Source organism: Triturus cristatus, chromosome 4_1, assembly GCF_964204655.1.
Source record: "Triturus cristatus chromosome 4_1, aTriCri1.1, whole genome shotgun sequence".
Lineage (NCBI taxonomy): Eukaryota > Metazoa > Chordata > Amphibia > Caudata > Salamandridae > Triturus > Triturus cristatus.
Genome location: NC_140585.1, coordinates 806,093,357 through 806,112,528, shown reverse-complemented (window position 1 = coordinate 806,112,528; position 19,172 = coordinate 806,093,357). Strand labels below are relative to the sequence as shown.

Below are 19,172 nucleotides of genomic sequence, written 5' to 3'. Positions count from 1 at the left end.
TTGGAAAGAGCTACAGGAAGCTGGGATAAAAGGGCCTTTCAAACAGGAAGTGCGCAGACATTTTTATGAGCAGGAGTCAGAGGGGCTAGAACACTGAACAGTCATGCATTCGACTACTACTCAAATGGAAGCCGGGGCCGCCAGCAGGGGAAGTAGGACGCACCTAGGATACTGTCGAAGCTGTTCCATTAAAAAGTAAACTGTAATTGTCTTTTTTTAACTGCTATGGTCTATGATCCTGTCGCTCAGGTTCCTGCTTCCGCTTGTGTTGGGCAACAAACACGCGCGACCGCCATCTTTTTAGACCGTGTCCTCTTTCTGCTTGGTTGCTTACTTGAAAGACTCTAAGGGCGGGACATTACTGGATTGAGATGTGATTGGACCATCCGATTTGGTGCAACACGTTTTCAGTCTAAACCGTGTTTGTAGCATTACACGTATTGATTTGAATCAAAAACAGCCATGGCTGACACATACCGGGTGTTTTTTTCGAAAGAGTTCAGACCAGCAGCAGTTCTGCCACACACAGACACTGGTGAGTTGGGAGAAAGCTATTTTGATGTGAGAACGAAAGTTCTGGATTTAATTTTCAGTTTCAGACTAAACAGCGGTCGTGGAGCAAGAGGCGCAGACAGGCATCGGTGCGACGCGAGGTAGGGGAGGGATGGTGGCCGATGCTTTGTGTATGAACCCGGCTCCCTGATTATGGGCAGGACTGGACTGGCAGCTAGTCGTAACTCGTAACTTTCATTTTAGGTGGGACCCTTTCTCATGGTTACCGGGCAGTGATGCTTCCAGTAGCTTTTGGAAGCTGCAAAGAATGCACCTTTCCGTGTTTTGTGTACAGATTTGCGGGTGATTGCTCGTGGAAAATACCTCTTTGCACAAAATAATGAGTTTTAGCTTCACGGGCTCGCTCTGAAGGCACTAACGTAGGATAATCAACCATTCCTGAAGTATGTACACAAGAGCTTAGTAAAGCATGAGGTAATTTAGGCCTTGCCACTAGACTGCAATTACACACTGGGTTTTCATGACCAAGTTGAGCGTCGTTTTCGGTTCAATTTGAAGAATTCCATTGTTTGTGAGAGGGCAGTCTACAAATGCTCCACATAGGCGACTCCTAATATAAATGGCAGGCTGTCAGGAATGACCTGCTCCAAATGAAGATGATTGAGGGTGATGCTAGAGCCACCCTTTCCTACTAAACCTCACTCTCGCTATGCAGCAAACCACGGATTGAGAGCCACGGAGAAAAAGGCACAAAACATGGGATAAAATATCTGATGGTGGCTATCACATCACTAAAAGAGTGAGTAAGATACAAGTGCTAAAGATGCAGGAAACAAATATTTCCATACACAAGACAAGATATTAATGTGTTAAACCCAACATTGTTACCAAAGGTCACCTCATGTTTTCACATAAACCAGACTATCACTATACCAGATTTCTTCCAAAAACCTTCAAGAAAGAGCCCTCCACACATTGGCTGAAAGGAGGGTGGTCACTTCTTACATGCAAACGACACACGGTACCAGGAAACACAGTAGGTCTTCATGGGGCTTTAATTTCAGGCTCTAGGAACAGCTTTATTTAAGCACAATATTTGGTAGATAGATTGTGCCGAATATTCAGCTGTGCTACATATTAGCAAACTAATCTTTACTCACTAAATGAAGAGCATACTCTACCAGGAAAAAGGGGGCTACTCTGGCAGTTATGGCTAACATCTCTATGCAGCAAATATGTAAGTCAGCCACATGGGCCAATGTGCATACTTCCACAAAACAGGATTACATTGACTCGCAATGCGGCAAAGAGATTGAAGAGGGACAGGCTTTACTTAGAAACATTTTTGCTTCCAGTCCCTTTTCTACCCACTGCCACAAGGCAGATAATACATCTACGTAATCTGAGCAAAGAATATGAATCTTAAAAAAAAAAATTAAGTTTAAAAAGAAACCAGTTTGCTTACCTGTAATTATATTTTTGCAGCTTGAAACCCTACTAGATTGACACGTGACCCTCTCACCTCCACATTGCCTGTGGTTAGTAGAGAGTTAAAAATAACAAAACTACATTGTGGGCATGCACATGGGCATCGTGGGATTATGGTGGACATCATACACAGGGGTCAGCCTTAGTCGTCAACTCCTTAAAATAACAAAGATTAGAAAAACAGTTGTGGTCCAACCACCAGATGGCAGAATTGTGCAAAGCATGTGAATCTAGAAGAGTTTCAAACTAAAAAACCATAACTGCAGGTATGCAACTGCTTTTTTTTCTTCAGCTGTATGAGGGTGTCCAATTGTGCCAACAGCTGTACTTTACTGGTCAAAATGTGCACTGTGACCAAACAACTTTCCGCCCCCCCCACTGAGGTACTGTTTGACCAGGTACCCCACTAATCACCCTATAAGCGTGAGTATCTTGAATAAAGATGAGTGAGACATTCTCCTGTTTCAAAAATATCGTCCATCTTTGTAATCTATTTCATTTATATATGCATTGCTTCATATTTCGATATTCTTTATATCAGCTGAGGCGTCCGACCCTCATTTAATCAGTTGTGATCCTGTGACTGCATGTAGCAGTTTTAGTATGTTATCCAGCAAATAGCTCTTAAAAGAGCATCAATTTGACTAAATATTCTCACACCTTCTGTTTTTTTGGGGGGTTTGCTTACCTATCAGCATGTTTAAGCAGTAGTCCATTCCTGCAAGCTTAAACCAAGAATGCTCGGGCTAGCATCTTTACCACTAGTCTTGCTTACTTTGAGTGGACTCGTCATACCGCTATCCCTCTGATAGACTGCAAAAACGGACCAAAGCAGACTCGCAGTGTCAGAGAGCTTGTACATCTGATTGGGGGGCTTCATTCTTCTTCTGTTTCATGCCTCCTCCTTTGCCTCACATATTAAATCCTATGGACTGTGCCTGCTAGTCCCTGTCCTCCAGAAGCGACTTTCTCTGTGATCCGAAGCAGCTTGGATTGTCGTGTCAGCTACAAAAGTGGTTGCCATCTTTTAGTGGCATCCCATTCATGTACTTGTATACCAATACTAATGGGATTCATGTGTAAAGGTGTACTTCATAGATAACTTTAGAAAAGCTTAAACCATTTCATCAAAAGGTCTGCAATATAGCTTTCTTGGACATATTTATAAATTGAGAAGTATGTGTAAAGTTGATCAATGACGTGAAGAGCCACACCTCCAGAGACTTATTTATTATAGTGATTAGAACTGCATTTTACTGATGACCAGTTCAGATGGTTTTGCCCTGCAAGCGGCGCTCATTGATCAAATCAAAACATTTCTAATACCACCTGATACATTTTTTGTGTAGAATTTTAAGGATTTTAAATCACGTGACCTGTTAACTGTCCGAATTAGTTCAAGAGCCCTCGCTCATTGATTTTATAGGTTGTACTTGCATATATATCACAGAAAACAATTCAGTTCAAAATTGTCCATCAGCCCCTTTGGGATCATGCTGCCTAGTTTGTTGAAGCAAAATGTTTCTCGATGTAACAGTCTTGAAGATCTATTCCTTCCAAATTTCATTTGCTCTATTAAATGGAATCTTAACTGTAATGTGTTTTGTCCTTTCTTATTGAAATGTGTAGGTAGCCATTATTTGGGGCGCTTGGTCGTCCTTATTGTGCTTTTATATTCAGTTATCCTTACTTTGGTCATTCTTTCGGTTTGAACCACGTACCCCATCCTACATCAGCGTCTTACTACAGGGGCAGCTCCACCGCTATGGTGGAATAGCGTCACCCCACTGCTTTCAAGCAGTGCAGAAGCAAAAACATAAAATAATAACTTTTAGTTTTAGTTATGTTTTGCTGCTTTGCGGCCAGGCGGGTGGGCTGGGTTGCTCTGTGGGCAGGGCAGTGAAGGAGTGGTTTGCCTACTCCTAAAAGTGCGCAGTGAATGTTTGGTCGGCCCTCTCGGGCCGCCCAAACCAGTCATGCGCACTTTCCAACTTCTCCATGCAGGCTGCATCACAAGAATGTGGTGCACCCCTGCGTTGGTCCTATCACTGGTGCTAAAAAAGCTTTTCAGCTCCAGCGCAGGCCCCATAGCACCATTTTATTAGGATGCCTGTGCTGCAGGGGCAATTGTTTATGTGCAGGAAGAGACACCCTCCTGCATGTAAACAATCTACAGGCAATTTGCTTTATCTATGTGTGCTGCAGAACGCAGCATATGTGGAAAGACCAAATACAGGGAGAAATAAAACATTTCTCTTTGCATCGCCTGCTTAGAATCAGTATTCCCTGGCAGTATTTTTGCCATTGCCCTATACCTTGTATGGGGCAGCGTCAAAAGCATGGATGTTGCGGCGGTTTGCCCACTGGAACACCCATTGCACGCCCCTTTCACTTCAAGTGCTGCTTGAATAGGGCATTATTTACAAGGCGGTGTTAAGCCACATAAAGTACTGTGTCCTTCTCCCCACCACCCCCTTGACACGCCTTTATTCCCTCATCCAAATATAGAAAAAACATACCTAACATCCTGTCACCCTCCCACCATCCTCAACATTATCCATTCCTTTGAAATGTTCGAAAAACGTGTCTACTCCTAATACCTCTTTAGAGATGTCCTATTGTGCACCTGTACCTCATCCAAATATTACACATAAATACCTAGCTTCGTCCCACGTGCCCCTCTACCCTCTGTGCCTTTCTTCCCCTCCATGTAAAAGCCAGGGCTGTGCTGACAAGTTCTCTGACAGCTTTGTCAGTGCAGCTTTCAATTCACTACCAACATGGGTCAGATCCATGGCTGACAGGGAATATGATGGTTTATAGAGGAAGAGTGCAAACTGCATTCTCCTGCCTCCCCTGGTTAGTGGAGATCTGAAAGACAGCAGAAGGTAAATGAAATTGCCAACTTTTTGCAAATTATCAAGGCATTTTTTTATCTGTAACAAGTTACCTTTCTTTACTTTCATATTAGACTAGGCTCGCATACCTCTGTGGGGCTATGCTGAATGTTCATCTTATCCATGAGTGTGTTGAAAGTCGCTCATCCCGGCCTCGTAACTTATGGATTTCTTGGGTGTTCTTGATTTTCCTTCACTATCTTCAAGTATATTAGCAGGAGTTGTCAAGGAGAAAGTAAATAAGCCGTCTCCTTTAAGTGTCTCTTTAGATTTCATATATTGTGCGTAAGCAGTGGACAGAAAGAATATATTAGAGGATGGAAATTGATTTGCAACAGTTTTCCTGTACTGCAATTTTGATATTCATTTTAGATGATGATTTGTTGATGATGTTTCAGTTTATTGTACTTCATAAAGTTGATCTAAACTAATGTGTTAGGTCTGAGTTACATACAAAAAACGGTTTCCATTTCCATGATGGATAACCTACTAAAGGATGTATTTTTGGCTTTTGTGTTTCATTTTGAGATCTTTATTGGCTAGGTGTGTATATTTATGTGATCTGTGTGAGTGAGTTCATACATCTACATACATATGTACAGATTTTTCACTGAAAGAAACATAGATGAAGGTTAGTTATGGTCCAATTATTACAACATTAATTTCAATTTGCCAGTTCTAGAAGCCAGCACACAACACATTCCATAATCAAAGACAACTGCCATGTTTTGCTCTTGGTAGGCAGTGTTATTTTTTACACATACCTTTTGGCAAAAGGGTGTACTGACTATGGCAGGCGTTTTCGTTATACTGTACATCACATACCATAACTGGCACCTGTCATATTTGTATATGTTCACTTAACCGTAACTAACTTTTAACTGTGTTCTTTGAGTGCATTTATGGGACTTTTTGGACATACTGCCATGTTCCAATTGGTTGTTACAAGTGGCAGGCTGTGCAGCCACCCACCTGTGCGTTCCATCAGCACCTACACCCTACCATAACCTTAAGAGCCATACCTTTTTTGTTCCACCAAATTTGACAAATTTCATAACACTCTTAAAATCTGTGTATTGCCTGAAACTGTTGAACTTGGGAAAATGCGGTCTGTTTCTGAACATAAAAGGTGTAGTGTGATAGCAAATGCCATACGTCATGACTTTACAGTGGAGTTTGTTTTTTTACTTCCCTAAGGTTCCTCTCTTAATGCCTCCTCTTTGCTGCAGACTTTTTCACAAATTTAAATTCGTGATTTTGACCAAGCTCATGATTTTCCTCACAATGAAAAAATATTCATCAGCATATCACATATTGAAAAATGTAAATGTGTTCCACAGAATTCATTAGTAACTGAAATTGTGAATTTAACTCGCAATATGCACAAAATTGTTAACCCTTTCAAACCCACCCAGCAACTTATCATAACTCTAATGTCTCAAAAACTAATAAACAGATTTAGACCAAACCATAAATACTACACTTTCTCGTTGAAGTTCCATATTCATGCCAACTTTGGCATTAATCTGTTCAGCGGTATTTGCTGCAGGACAGAACCAACATTTTTTGAGGATGGTATAATGGAAAATGCCTCATTTGGCCCACCTTTACCTGAACAGCATGCAAGCCCGATACCAAGATGCCTGCAGCTTTGAACTGAAAAGCTCTTATAAGCTGATTGTCATTACACTGGCCAGAGTGAGTTCCACATGTTGACATCTGATGCTAAGCAATAAGGATCAGTGATGTGGCAATAGCACTAATACAAGTAATGAAATGGCCAGTATACCCATCAGTTAGGTAGTGAAAAGGCAGCCATATTTGATGTCCCACTGCCACTGTACTGCTAAGCTATACAACCATTTCAACATTACTTAAATCAAAGAGCTCTTAAGTAAAGAAACCATTATTTGGGATCACAACTCTTCAGTTCAAACTCCAAACTCCGACCCAAACCGCCACATATACTTTGAGTTCTCCCAAATTTGTACCACTGATGTTCACATACTAAAGTTTAAACTATCCCGTTACAGTCTATGTGATTGTGCGGAAACTCAAACATAAATTTATCCAAGGTATATGTTTCTTAATGAAAACATTTAGAAAGAACTGCCATTTTAAGAAATCTTAGCACTTGGGAATATTGTACCATCCTATGGATTTGTGGGCCAGATACTCTTTCCATAGGTCAATTTTACCGCTTTCTTTCTAAATGCTATCCAATCCTCCACCGGTATTGTACACCATTTACCTTTTCTATTACAATTTGTTCACTATTTTGGCACTCCTTCTAGATAGCCTTTATGCATGAATGTTTTGTCCTTTTAATCTTTGTTAACAGGTTTTTGATACATTCACATAACGCCATGCTGTCCACACAGGGTGGTTTAACACCCTTTGTGCTTTGTGGTGTTCTGCTAAGTATACTCACCCACAGTGTTTTATGTGTTTGTAGGGAGAAACTGAAGAAGCGGCTGCAGAAGAATCGCCCGAGGAAGATTAAGATAACACGATACTCAATTTCTACCTCATCCAGCAGTTGGGTCTTTTGAAGGGAGAAGACGCTGCCTTGACCACTGATTTTCTATTGCCATGGCCTTTCCACTTTTGCCTGGGGGAGGGGGAGAATCACATAATCTAAAAAGGACTTGTATTAATCACCTTCTTTTTGTAATCCCTTCACAGTCCCAGGTTTAGTGAAACACTGCTGTAACATGGGGAGATGGTGGGGTACAGATTACCGATGCAACATTTAATTATTGTTTTCTTTGTCTTAACCTACTAGTAGCTTGTTGAGCTGCTAAGTAAGGGTGGATGGGTCAGAATTGCTTGATATCAGGACTAGTCGCTCACTGCACACAAAACTACAAGAAATCACGAATCATTATTTAATGGGCATTTAATTAACTAAGGCCTTCCACATACAAACAAAGGGGCATGCCTCAATCTACTCCAACCCACTCCCTAACTTAGCAAGCTCACAGTTTAGAGCACCAAAGATAAGGGATAGATAGTACCCCAGTGTGTAACTTTCTTGTAGACTTTTACTTGATGTTTTTTTCACTTACTGTTGTCTTTTCCAGGAGGAATTTAGGGCTGAATGATCAGTAAATTCTGCTAACAACCCAAACAATACAAGATAGGATAATGCAATATTCATTTTTTTTGCAAAAGGGAAGAATGACAGTGAAAATGCTGTGATACATTTGCGAATCTTTAACATATCAAAATGACATGCTGAACAAAATGATGCTTCTTCTGGAGTCAGATGTTGGGTGGATGCTGCTTTAAGGGCAGCCAGACACCACTTCAAATGACCAAGACGACCTCCCCAAAATACAGATGGCAACAGAATTGTACTAGTGCTCCACAAAAATCCACCTATTAATACTTTATTAGATTCACCCGCCACGTATTTTGGATTTCTTTTAGATTTACATTTTTGTACTAAGCTGCAAACGCCAAATCCAATATGAAAAGGACAAAATCTAAACCCAAGTGGTTTTGCCTGGCTGCAGCAGATATTGGTCGTACCTAATGCTTCCAAAGGGAACATATCTTCAAAACACTTGCAGTTCTTGATGCGAAGAATCAAGAGCATGTACCTCAGTCTCGAACATGGTTGTGTATTATTTCAAAGGGTAACTGTAATTTTGACATAGTATAGTTTTTTGTTGCGGGTGGAAGGTTTGCCTTCCTTCCAATGCTGCATCATTCTGTCATTGCCTCACTCAGAGCAGCACTTTGAGCAACTGATGCAATATTGTATATTCCACTATTCAAGACTACCTCTGATACCACAGCCCTACGAAACCATGCTGCTACACGTACACAGTGCAGGAACATATCATTCAGGCAGTTGACCAGTAACATTTTACGTGATCCCTTAGTTTTCCTATAACATTACGGTTAGGAATCAATATTGTAGTTTGTTTCAGCATGACTATGTATATTTTTTCATTTTTTCATCTTAAAACATACTTATTCACATTTTCTGCTAGTTTTCTGTGTCATGTACTGTTAACTTGAATATATTTTTCTACTGAATTGTTCATGCGTTTGTAAGGATCATTTTATTCATTGGCTCCACAAGGCGGAAAATGTAACGTTTTAAATGTTACAATCCAAGTTGTACCTCACATGACCGTTGAAAGAAACGGACTAATCATTTGGCCTACCTCCAGATGTTAGATGGAATGAAACTGGTTATTTTTCGGCATTACGTTTCTTTTTTAGATGTTTGAAATAGTTAGGATTGTAACCAATACCTGATCAAAGTATTTTTGTACACAAACTGTCTACAATGAACACCATTTCTTTTTTTTTTTCTTTTTTTTTTTTTTTTTACAACAAATGACTTTCTTACAAGGAGCCTTTAAGAAACTTGAAGCTTCGTAGGTTGGAAGCAACAAGCTCGGCTTTTGCATAATGCAATCATGAATATGTGTTTTAAATGGTAGATTGTAAGTAAATACTTGATAAGTATGTTCATGTATTTTACACAAATGTGATTTTTGTAAAATGTTTCAACCAGATTTATTTTAAATACTTCCTATGTAGAGTTTTTATTCTTCTTTCTACTTTTTAACATTGTATTAATAACCGGGCCGGGGGTAGTTTCTCAGGAAAGCTTGTTGCCCATATGATGGTTTAAATACAGAGCCACAAGTAAGGGCAGAAAACTAATAATTTAACGGCTTCATTATCAAGGGTACTCTGTTAAGTCATATGTACATTGTACCTCTCTAGAAAGAATGAGGTACTAACTGGGGCACTTAGTTGAAAAAATAAAAATTGAACCCAGTTTTTAAAAGTTGGATACACATTTCACAAGCTCTTGTTAAAACTCTTGTCCGGCAAAAGCTATTGAGCTTTTATGTAGTTTGTAACATCACGGTTGACTTGATGAAGCCGAAGTAAAGTCCGCGTGTTGGTTGGCACTCAAGCACCGTGGGACTTGCAACTCTGAAGAAGTTCTGCCTTGTATTTTCTATATATTGTAGTACAATCAAAAACACACACATTACTACCTCTTAGGCCTACTATACCTCATTTTTTCAGACTGAAAAACTGCTCGTGGCCACTTAAACAGACGGAACATCATAAAATTTTTTATATATATAGTTTATTTTTGTGGGAGATAAATTTTATAAGACTGTTCTCGTTTGTCGATGGTCACGCTTTAAAAGACTGGACATTAAACTTTTCTTCCATCTCTGCCACTCAGAGATGCTTGTAGGAAGAAAGACTCAATATGCTTAACTGCAGTTTACCTTTTCCTATCCTTTTGAGTGTTCCTTTTTTAACCCTGTTTTCTTGCTTCTTCATATAGAGTTGCTGTCTATGATTGTACTTAGATTGCTTGCTTGTTGAAAATGTCTCTCTCATGGATTTTCAAAGTCTGTTCAACACAATAAACATATTAGCCTCTGTGATCTTTGTTGCGTTGTGTTCTTTTCCTTTAAGACTGGGAAGCAGTGGAATTATTCAAATGTAGCATACGTATGTTTTTTATTCAGTTCTTGCTTATTTTCAAATCCAATATGATCTGAACAAAGGGAATGGAAAGTTCACCAGTTGCTGCATAGTTATAGAAGTTTGCATCGAAATGGCCCGGTCAGAAGTAATGAGTCAGGAAACATCTGTGATGCTTCCTAACAACTAAATATTTTCCCAAACGACCACAACACACAATAAGCAGGGTCATATGTGTTGACCTGAATACCTGCGTTATGTTTCGGAGAAAAAACAGTCCAAATACACATCTTTTGCTGTTTCTAGAGTCTGACCAATGACCTGCTGTGATGAAAAGCACTGTAACCTCACAGGACCACCAAACACGGTCCTGTCGGGCACCATGTTGAATAAAATATGAGCTGAAAAAATTACTTTATTGAGTTGTCGCAATGCTTTTAACTTATTCTTTAAGTTGCAAAGGTAAGATACCTCAAGTTGAGCCCACCTTTAGTTTGTCATTTACCCTAAGTAAAATGCATTATCTTTACATTTCATAGCACAATGTGTTCAGATTCTTTTTGTATACAATAGTCATTTCACTTTTTACCCTTTGATGGATAGCACTCCTAATAACGCACAGAATAGGGGACATGTTTATCTATTTTTGGTAATGTGTTTATTGCGTACACTAAAGCAAGAGCAAGAACTTCAGGCGCCATCTTAAATTTGTTGAAACAAAGCATTGATTTGTGTAAGTACATAACATTTATATTATGAGTTTTGATTCCTAATACAAATTTAAGTAAAGCTATCAAACAAATATTTAATATAAGTATCAGTGTTTCATATGTTCGTGGCCACCAAATTGTGCCCAATTGATTTAAATATTAACGCCTATCATGTTCGAACACAACAATAAAACTTTAGTAGAAAGCACTGTACAAATATTAGAATAATGACTATTTTTAGGCCTTGCCTCTCGGTCAGTGCAAGCTGTCTGGTTGTGAAAGATATATTGTAGGCTTACCAAGAATTTACAGTGGGCATAAAGCCTGCCCATTGGTTGACTTTATTGTCACTCATCTCCATACTTCTTATGTGATACCTTTGTGTGCTATCTTGTTCCATCATTTGATTGTCACATCCTTAGAGAGTAGCCTCTTTAACAACCTCTTGATTAGTTTACTTGTGTCATTCCATTACTTACTTTTCGATAATTACTTGTTCTTAGCCGGTGTGGATGTAGATGCACATACTCTTCATACTCTTGCCATCTAGTGTTGGACATCCCTATGTGGACACAGGGGCAGCTCCTCCACTAGGGCTGAGGAGCGTTGCCCCACTGCTTTCTCGCACTGCGAGAAGCAGAACATAAAATTGTAAAACTACCATTTTATGTTTCTGCTTCTAGCACTGCGAGAAAGCAAAAGTGTTTAGTTGGGGGTGGGTGGGTGTGCGGGGCTTCTCTAGAGCAGGGGATGAGTGGCTTGCCCACTGCAGAGGGCGCTGTCTCTTTGGTCTGCCCTTTGGGGCCGACCAAACCTAACATGCTCACACTGCCTTTTCTCCATGTAGACCCTCGCCAGCCGTCGAGCCCTACTGCCGCGCCCGCACCTAATGCTGGCAGCAAATGCACCACCAGAGCCTACCCTGAAACTCTCATCAAGGCGCAAAATCTAGTTGAAGATCCCGTTGATGCTAAAGACACTATCAACAGCCTAATCCAAGGAATCTGAGTTGCCTAGCCTGCAGAAGCTTCAAGAGAAGTTCAATGGCAGGAAGAAGTGCCTCTTCAGCCACCCTTTCACTGGGAAAATCTCAGAGAAATCACCTCCGCTGAAGCCAGCAGAGACTCTGCCTTACGAAAGGATGTTTGCTTTCAAGGAAGAACATGTCTCTGAAGCACAAGACCAGCGACAAAGAGGCATAGAGACAGAGGCACTTGCCATCACTCCTATGTTTCATCTCCTCCACCAGCTTTACCTCTACCACCGTGCCCTCCTTTTTGATGGTATTGGACCTTATGGCCAGCCCTTTGATCCTGTGCCCACAAAGGTGAGCGTAGTAGCACCAGGGTGAAGTACAAACCCTACCCAGCGACCTTGTGAACAGCAACAGCTATGTCCCCTCGATTCCCTGGTGGTTCAGACCACTCTCAAAAGGTGTCTGCCATTCAGGCTAGAGGCAATTCCCCCCACGTTACAAGTAGAGCAAGTAGATAGATCCAGCAGGCAAGAGTGTGGCCATCAGGGCTATTACCCTTTGGTGTTTATCTAACTCTTTCGTGTTTCTCTATGACTGGTCTAGGTGGGAGGAGATGCAGGAGCTTGTAAAGCAAACACCCAGTAATGGATTAGACGAATACTTAAAAATAGTCTAACCACTGGCAATCGCTTGGGGTAGTATTGTTTTTTTGCCCACCGTTCCACCTCACTTTTAACCCACTAAATGCAAATCAATCTTGACCCTGCTCAAACAGGAACAGTCCACCCTGCTCTGCCAGGCCAAGTTCTCCCTGAACCGGAAAATAAGCAACCCAAGACTGGTTTTATTCTCAATGGGGCTCTTCAGTCAGGTGTAGCTTGGTTACAGTGAGTAGGGGCCCTTTCATCTGGGCATAACCTTGGGCACTTTAGGCATTACATAAAAAATACAGCTTCCTGTTTAGGAAGAGTGGGAAGAAATTAGTGTCCGAGTGCCAACCATCTCAAACTCCAGCTTACCTTGTTCCCTCGATGTGGACACATCTTCTCAAGGCATTAACCCCCTTCGGTGCGGAGGACGGAACGTTTCTGTCCTCCACCCCGGTGGGCATTTTCTGAGTACGGAACCGTTCTGTTCTCGCACACATGACAAGAAATTCCGCTGGTGCAGGCACCATAAGGATTTCCTTTTGCTGAAATTTGCCTTGAGAGCTAGAGAAGTGCTTCACCAGGCCCTGAGGCTCATGGCTTGCTGACATCATTACAATGAAAGTGAAATGAGCTGATCGGTTCATTTAACTTTTACTGCATCAGTGCTTGGGGGGCCTTCTCCCCTTTTCAATGGTACCATGTTCAAGGCATGTGAGCTGTAGATCACATGCTTTGCCTACTCCTGCCAGCTAGTGTTGAGTCCGGATGTTTGCAAGTTGTTTTTCTTCGAAGAAGTCTTTCCAGTCACATGGTAGGCGACTCCTCCTTTCGGTGATAGTGCGCATGGGCATCGACTCCATTGTTAAATAGTTTTTTTCTGCCATCATGTTCGGACGTTAATTGCTGCGCTCTGGTTCAACACCGTTTCTCAGGTTCCCCTCTGTGCACAATCCACTTACCCTCGACGGTATTGTTTTCGATCGTGTATTTCCCTTCTCAGCGTATCGTATTTAATACAAAAACTCTTTTCGATCGGAAAACTCGTGGAAGGCCCTCGGGCCTAACTGCGTCGGTCCGCCTTGCAGTTGATGGAACAGACTCCATTCAAATTCTGCTCTTGGTGCCATGCGAAGTTCCTGTGCACCAACTCGCACGAAGTGTGCAACCTGTGCTTATCTCCGGTGCACAACGAACAGTATTGCAACGCGTGTAAATCTTTCCACTCGAAGAAAACGCTCCATGACCATTGGGCTCGACGTCGCGACATGCAGAGTCAGAGCACTAGCTCCTTTCTGGACCTCTGCAGAGAAGATTCTGGACAAGAAACCGGCTATGCCATAGGGGCTGAGGAAGAACAAGAGGACCTTGTATCCGTCTCCGAGTCCGGCTCCGATGTGGATGAAGACATTCCACAAGGTCAGTGTATTGTGAGTACTGATCCTCCCTTGCTGCAAATTCCATCTCAGCCGAAGAAAAAGGCTCAGGTCCAACCTCTGCCTTCAGGCCCTGGTCGGCACAGAGAACATGTTTCCAACGCCCTGCCTTCGGGCTTGGTCAAAGCTTTCTGGCTCAGGATTGAGTCGGGCACCGAGCTGAAACCTTCGGGTCGAAGCCAAAATCTGTCTCGGGCCCACCTCCTTCGACGACAAAATTGTCTTCGAAACCAAAATCCCCGGCACCCAAGACACCGGCACCAAAAACTTTGATGCCTAAACATAAAGATGCTCCGATAACATCGAAGTAGCCCCATTTTGCTATCCCGCCTCCAAAACTGGACCTGAAACAAAATGAACTGTACATCAATCCAACAACCAGACATATAACGACCAAATTGCAACTCAAACATAGATCTGACTCAGAGGAAGCCTATCCCATTCCTTTAAAGAGGAAACATGTGGGTACTAACCCTTACCCTCCTCCTCCTCCATCACCTCCTGCCTCAGAAACACAACACTTGTTAATTACCCCTAATAATTCACCACAACCATACACACCTGATGATCATGGGGATGGGGACAAAGATCCTGCACCTGCAGACCCCTGAAAGGATTACAGCACAGATTCTCCCACGGGTAACAATCCTAATCTTTACCCTACTAAACCGTCACCACCAGATGACAACGTAGGCTATATAGAACTATTAACAGAGCTGCTGATTATCAAGGGGTTCAATTACACAAAGAATATTTAGAGGGGGATTTCATTTTTGAAAAACGTAGGAATTCCCAAAGATCCACTCGCACACTCTAAATGCTCAAAGATATGCTAACACATGTGGACGGCATATTTAACAATCCTGTTTGGGCACGTGTTCTCACCTCCAGACACAAATTATAAATCTGCACCATCAGATCCAGTTTACATGAAGGGACAGCTACCCTTAGACTCATTAGTAGCTTCTAATGCCCGTAAACGGGCCAATTCTCAAACGTCGGGAGATGCTCCACCTCCAGACAAAGAGTCTAAGTCAATAGACGCCTCTGGGAAAAGAGCTGCACATTTCTGGCGCATTTCTAACACCCAAACCCCTTTAGCCAGGTACAATACCGTTAAGGCAGATTCATCATCTGCCGGTGGAGTTTAGGCTTGCTCCGGATGAGGCTCCACTGGCTCCAGCAAATACTATACGCAACCTCGGCTTCTTATTCGATAGTAATCTCCAACTGGACTCGCAGGCGAATAAGACAGCCAGCGTGTGCTTCGGGCTACTACGAGTACTCCGCCGGATTCTCCCGTTTCTGCCAGGTGATATGCGTGCCTTGATTGTAAGGAGTACAGTACTCAGCAGAATGGACTACTGTAACACCCTGTATTTAGGGGCCCCCCAATACATCCTGCAGGGACTACAGAGAGTTCAGTCAGCCGCAGCGAAGTTAGCGCTAAACCGCAGGCGCGACTCCTCTTCCACTCAGGCGCTGCAAGAGCTCCACTGGCTGCCAGTCAGAGAAAGGATCCTTTTTAAATCCCTTTGTCTGATCCATAAAGCAACACATGGGGTGGGCCCGATTCCTCTGCAGGAAAGATTTTTACGCTATCTTCCTCCGAGACAGCTGCGCTCCTCCAACGCTAATTTGCTGGCACAACCTAGATTCAAACGTGCCAGGATGGGTGGGAGGGCTTTTAGTGTGGTAGGTGCTCGGATGTGGAATGAGCTCCCTTTGAGGATCAGACAGCTAGACTCCTTAACGGAATTTAGAAAGAGCCTTAAGACCTGGCTTTTCCCAGCAGCCTGATTACCGCCGTGTTGCCTACTCCTTTCAGCATAAGCAATAATTGTTTTGTCAGAGCGCCAGGATACCCGTAGGGTGACAGCGCGCTATACAAGTGTCAATACAATACAATACAATAGGGCTCTAGACATGTTTCTAGCAATCAAAGCCTTTCAAGTTCACCTTGTTGGCAAAGCTGTCCTAGTTCGCACAGACAACATGACAGCTATGTATTATATAAAAAAACAGAGGGGGACACGCTCTCCCCAACTTTCACACCTGGCGCAAGACATTTGGAAGTGGGCCATTCACCACAAAATCTATCTCCTAGCAGAACACCTTCCAGGAGTAAAAAATCAGATTGCTGACCTGCTCAGCATACAGAAGCAGCAAATCGACGAGTGGGAACTTCACCCTCAAGTTCTCCTCCCGTACTTTCAAAGTTGGGGGTTTCCACAAATAGATCTTTTTGCCACACACGAAAATGCAAAATGCCCAACTTTCACCTCCAGGTATCCACGCCCGCACTCCAATAACAATGCACTATGGATGAACTGGTCAGGGATGTTTGCCTATGCTTTCCCGGTTCTCCCAATTATTTCATCAATGGTTCGGAAACTCAGGCAAACATCCTTCACACTCATTTTAGTAGCTCCCACATGGGCCCGTCAACCTTGGTTCACCACCCTGCTGGAGCTATCAGTAATTCCACATCAAAAGCTGCATATCCCTGCTGGCAGAGTCCGCGTCTTTGAGGCCAGGGGTTGCCCCAAGAAATGGGATAAAAAGTGGTCACAGTGGAATGTGTATCGAGGAAATCTCTGTGTGTCACCTACTGTTGCAATGGGAATGAACACTCGTATGGGCCGGGCGGAGAGGTTATAATCCACAGTAAATACTAACAGCTGGCATTTGATCTGTCGAGCATATTAGAGTTGTTGTCAGATCATGTATGTATGGCTTTGATGTAAAAACCAATAAACAAATTTATTAAAAAAAAAAAAAGCTGCATATCCCATCCCATCTCCTCACACTGAGCCATGGAGAAATCAGACACCCAGATCCCAAAGAACTTAACCTAGCGATCTGGCTCCTGAAGTCATAGAGTTTGGTTATCTGAATCTTCCACAGACTGTATGAACATTATTAGAGAGGCCAGAGACTTACTACAAGAACTTGTTATGCAGCTAAATGGAAGCGTTTTGTTATTTATTGTAATAACATCAATCCTCTTGATGCTTCCATACAAAATATCATATGTTATTTGTTACACTTGCAGCACTCAGAATTAGCTTACACTTCTATCTGCTTACATCTTGCTGTGATAGCTGCGTATCTGCAAAACAGGCAACATTTATCTCTTTAGAGTACCAGTTCGCAAAGCTTTTATGGAAGGACTAAAAAGTTGTACCACCAAGACTTTCACTTGCCCCAGTGTGGAATCTTAACATAGTCCTCACACAATTAATGGGCCACCTTTTGAACCCATGCATAAATGTGAACTACAATTTCTCTCATGGAAAATTGATTTCCTCATTGCAATCACTTCATTGAGGAGAGTGGGTGAGCTACAGGCACTAACCATAGAAGAACCTTTTTTCCAGCTTCACAAAGACAAAAGTGGTTCTTCGTACCAACCCTAAATTTCTACCTAAAGTAGTTTCTGCCTTTCATATCAACCAATCCGTTGAGTTACCCGTGTTGTTTCCTCAACTGGATTCAGTGGCAAAATTAGCTCTACACACTTTAGATGTCAGACGAGCCCTCTTATACTACTTAAAAAGAACAAAGTCAATCCGTAAAACTAAACAACTTTTTGTTGCTTTTGCTCCACCTCACAAGGGCAATCCTATTTCTAAATCGGGTATTGCCAGGTGTATTGTTAAATGTATTCAGACTTGTTATGCAAAAGCAAAGAGAACTTTAACAATACCCTCTAGAGCTCATTCCACTCGCAAATTAGGGGCTACTATGGCTTTCTAAGGAAAATTCCCATAGTTGACATTTGTAAGGCTGCATCATGGTCTACACTACTCACATTCACCAGGCACTAAGGTGTAGATGTGTCAGCAAAACAACAAGCTAATGTAGGCCAGGCAGTCCTTAGAACATTCTTTCAGACAACTGCAACAGCTACAATACAATACCCAGTAAGCATCTGTTCTTGGCATGTAGAGCTGTAGATTCCCATGCGCCCACCCGCATCCTTGGGTACCTATGCCTGTTGCAGTTCTCTCTTACTTTATATACATACACATGGACATCTCTATTCCAATCTTACTAACTCCATTCTCACCCTCTGTGGGAAAACAATCTAACAATGGAGTCGATGCCCATGCGCACTATCACCGAAAGGAGTCACCTACCTTGTGACTGGAAAGACGTCTTCAAAGAAAAGCAACTTGAAAACATCTGTACCCAACACTAGGTGGCAGGAGTATGCAAAGCATGTGAATCTACAGCTCTACATGCAAAGAACAAATGCTCACTGGGTAAGTAACATTATCCTTCCGGGCGGTCCCCAAGCAGGGTTCCACACCACACGCCACCAGGGAAAATACTTTTCATTGCGAGGAAGCCCCCTTGGGAAAGGGTAGCTCCCCTTTAATGGAGACATATTTAGGCCATTTTCTGCCCTTCCTCTGGGCATATTGGCCATCATTTTAGGCCCATCTGCTGCAAGGGAGGCAGAAAGCCACTAGCACCAGGGATTTGGTTTATGGTAATGTTTGCGAGCGGCCCCTCAGGCAAGGGCTGCTCCAAATATATTGGGCATTGTTTGTTTTTTCCAGTTTCTGCCTTCCCTGGGGACAGATTGCCATAATATTAGGCCCATTTTCCCCCAAGGGGGGCAGAACGCCACCAGCACCAGGGATTTTATTTATCTATATGTTGGGGAACAGCCCCTTGGGTGAGGGTCGCTGCTCATTATGTGGGCAATATTTTTTATCTGTTTTCTGTCTCCATTGGGGGCAGATCATCCATGGTTTTAGACCCATCTGCCCCTACGGGGGACAGACAGCCACTGAGCAACCGGGATTTTATTTATGTAAATGTCAGGGAGCGGCCACTTGGGCAAGGGTCGCACCCCATAATGGGGGCAATAACTTAGCCATTTTTCTGTCCTCCCTGGTGGCAGATTGGCCATATTTGTAGGCCCATCTGCCCCCAAGGGAGGAAGAAAACCACTAGACACCAGGGAAAGTTTGTGTGCCAACTGGAGTTGGGCTGACGGTCTGCGTGTATTGATGTTT

The 19,172-nt window shown here is 42.5% G+C and overlaps 1 protein-coding gene across 2 annotated transcripts in view; it reads left to right on the top strand.

The window, feature by feature from the left end:
• Nucleotides 1–10,331, top strand: part of HMGA2 (high mobility group AT-hook 2) — a 212,277-nt gene extending 201,946 nt beyond the window's left edge. For both annotated transcript variants that reach the window (XM_085653423.1, XM_085653425.1), the window contains exon 6: nt 7,354–10,331. In XM_085653423.1, coding sequence (XP_085509549.1) covers nt 7,354–7,401 — 48 coding nt within the window. In that variant the 3' untranslated portion in view covers nt 7,402–10,331. The remainder of the gene's footprint in view (nt 1–7,353) is intronic.
• The last annotated feature ends 8,841 nt before the right edge of the window (nt 10,332–19,172 follow it).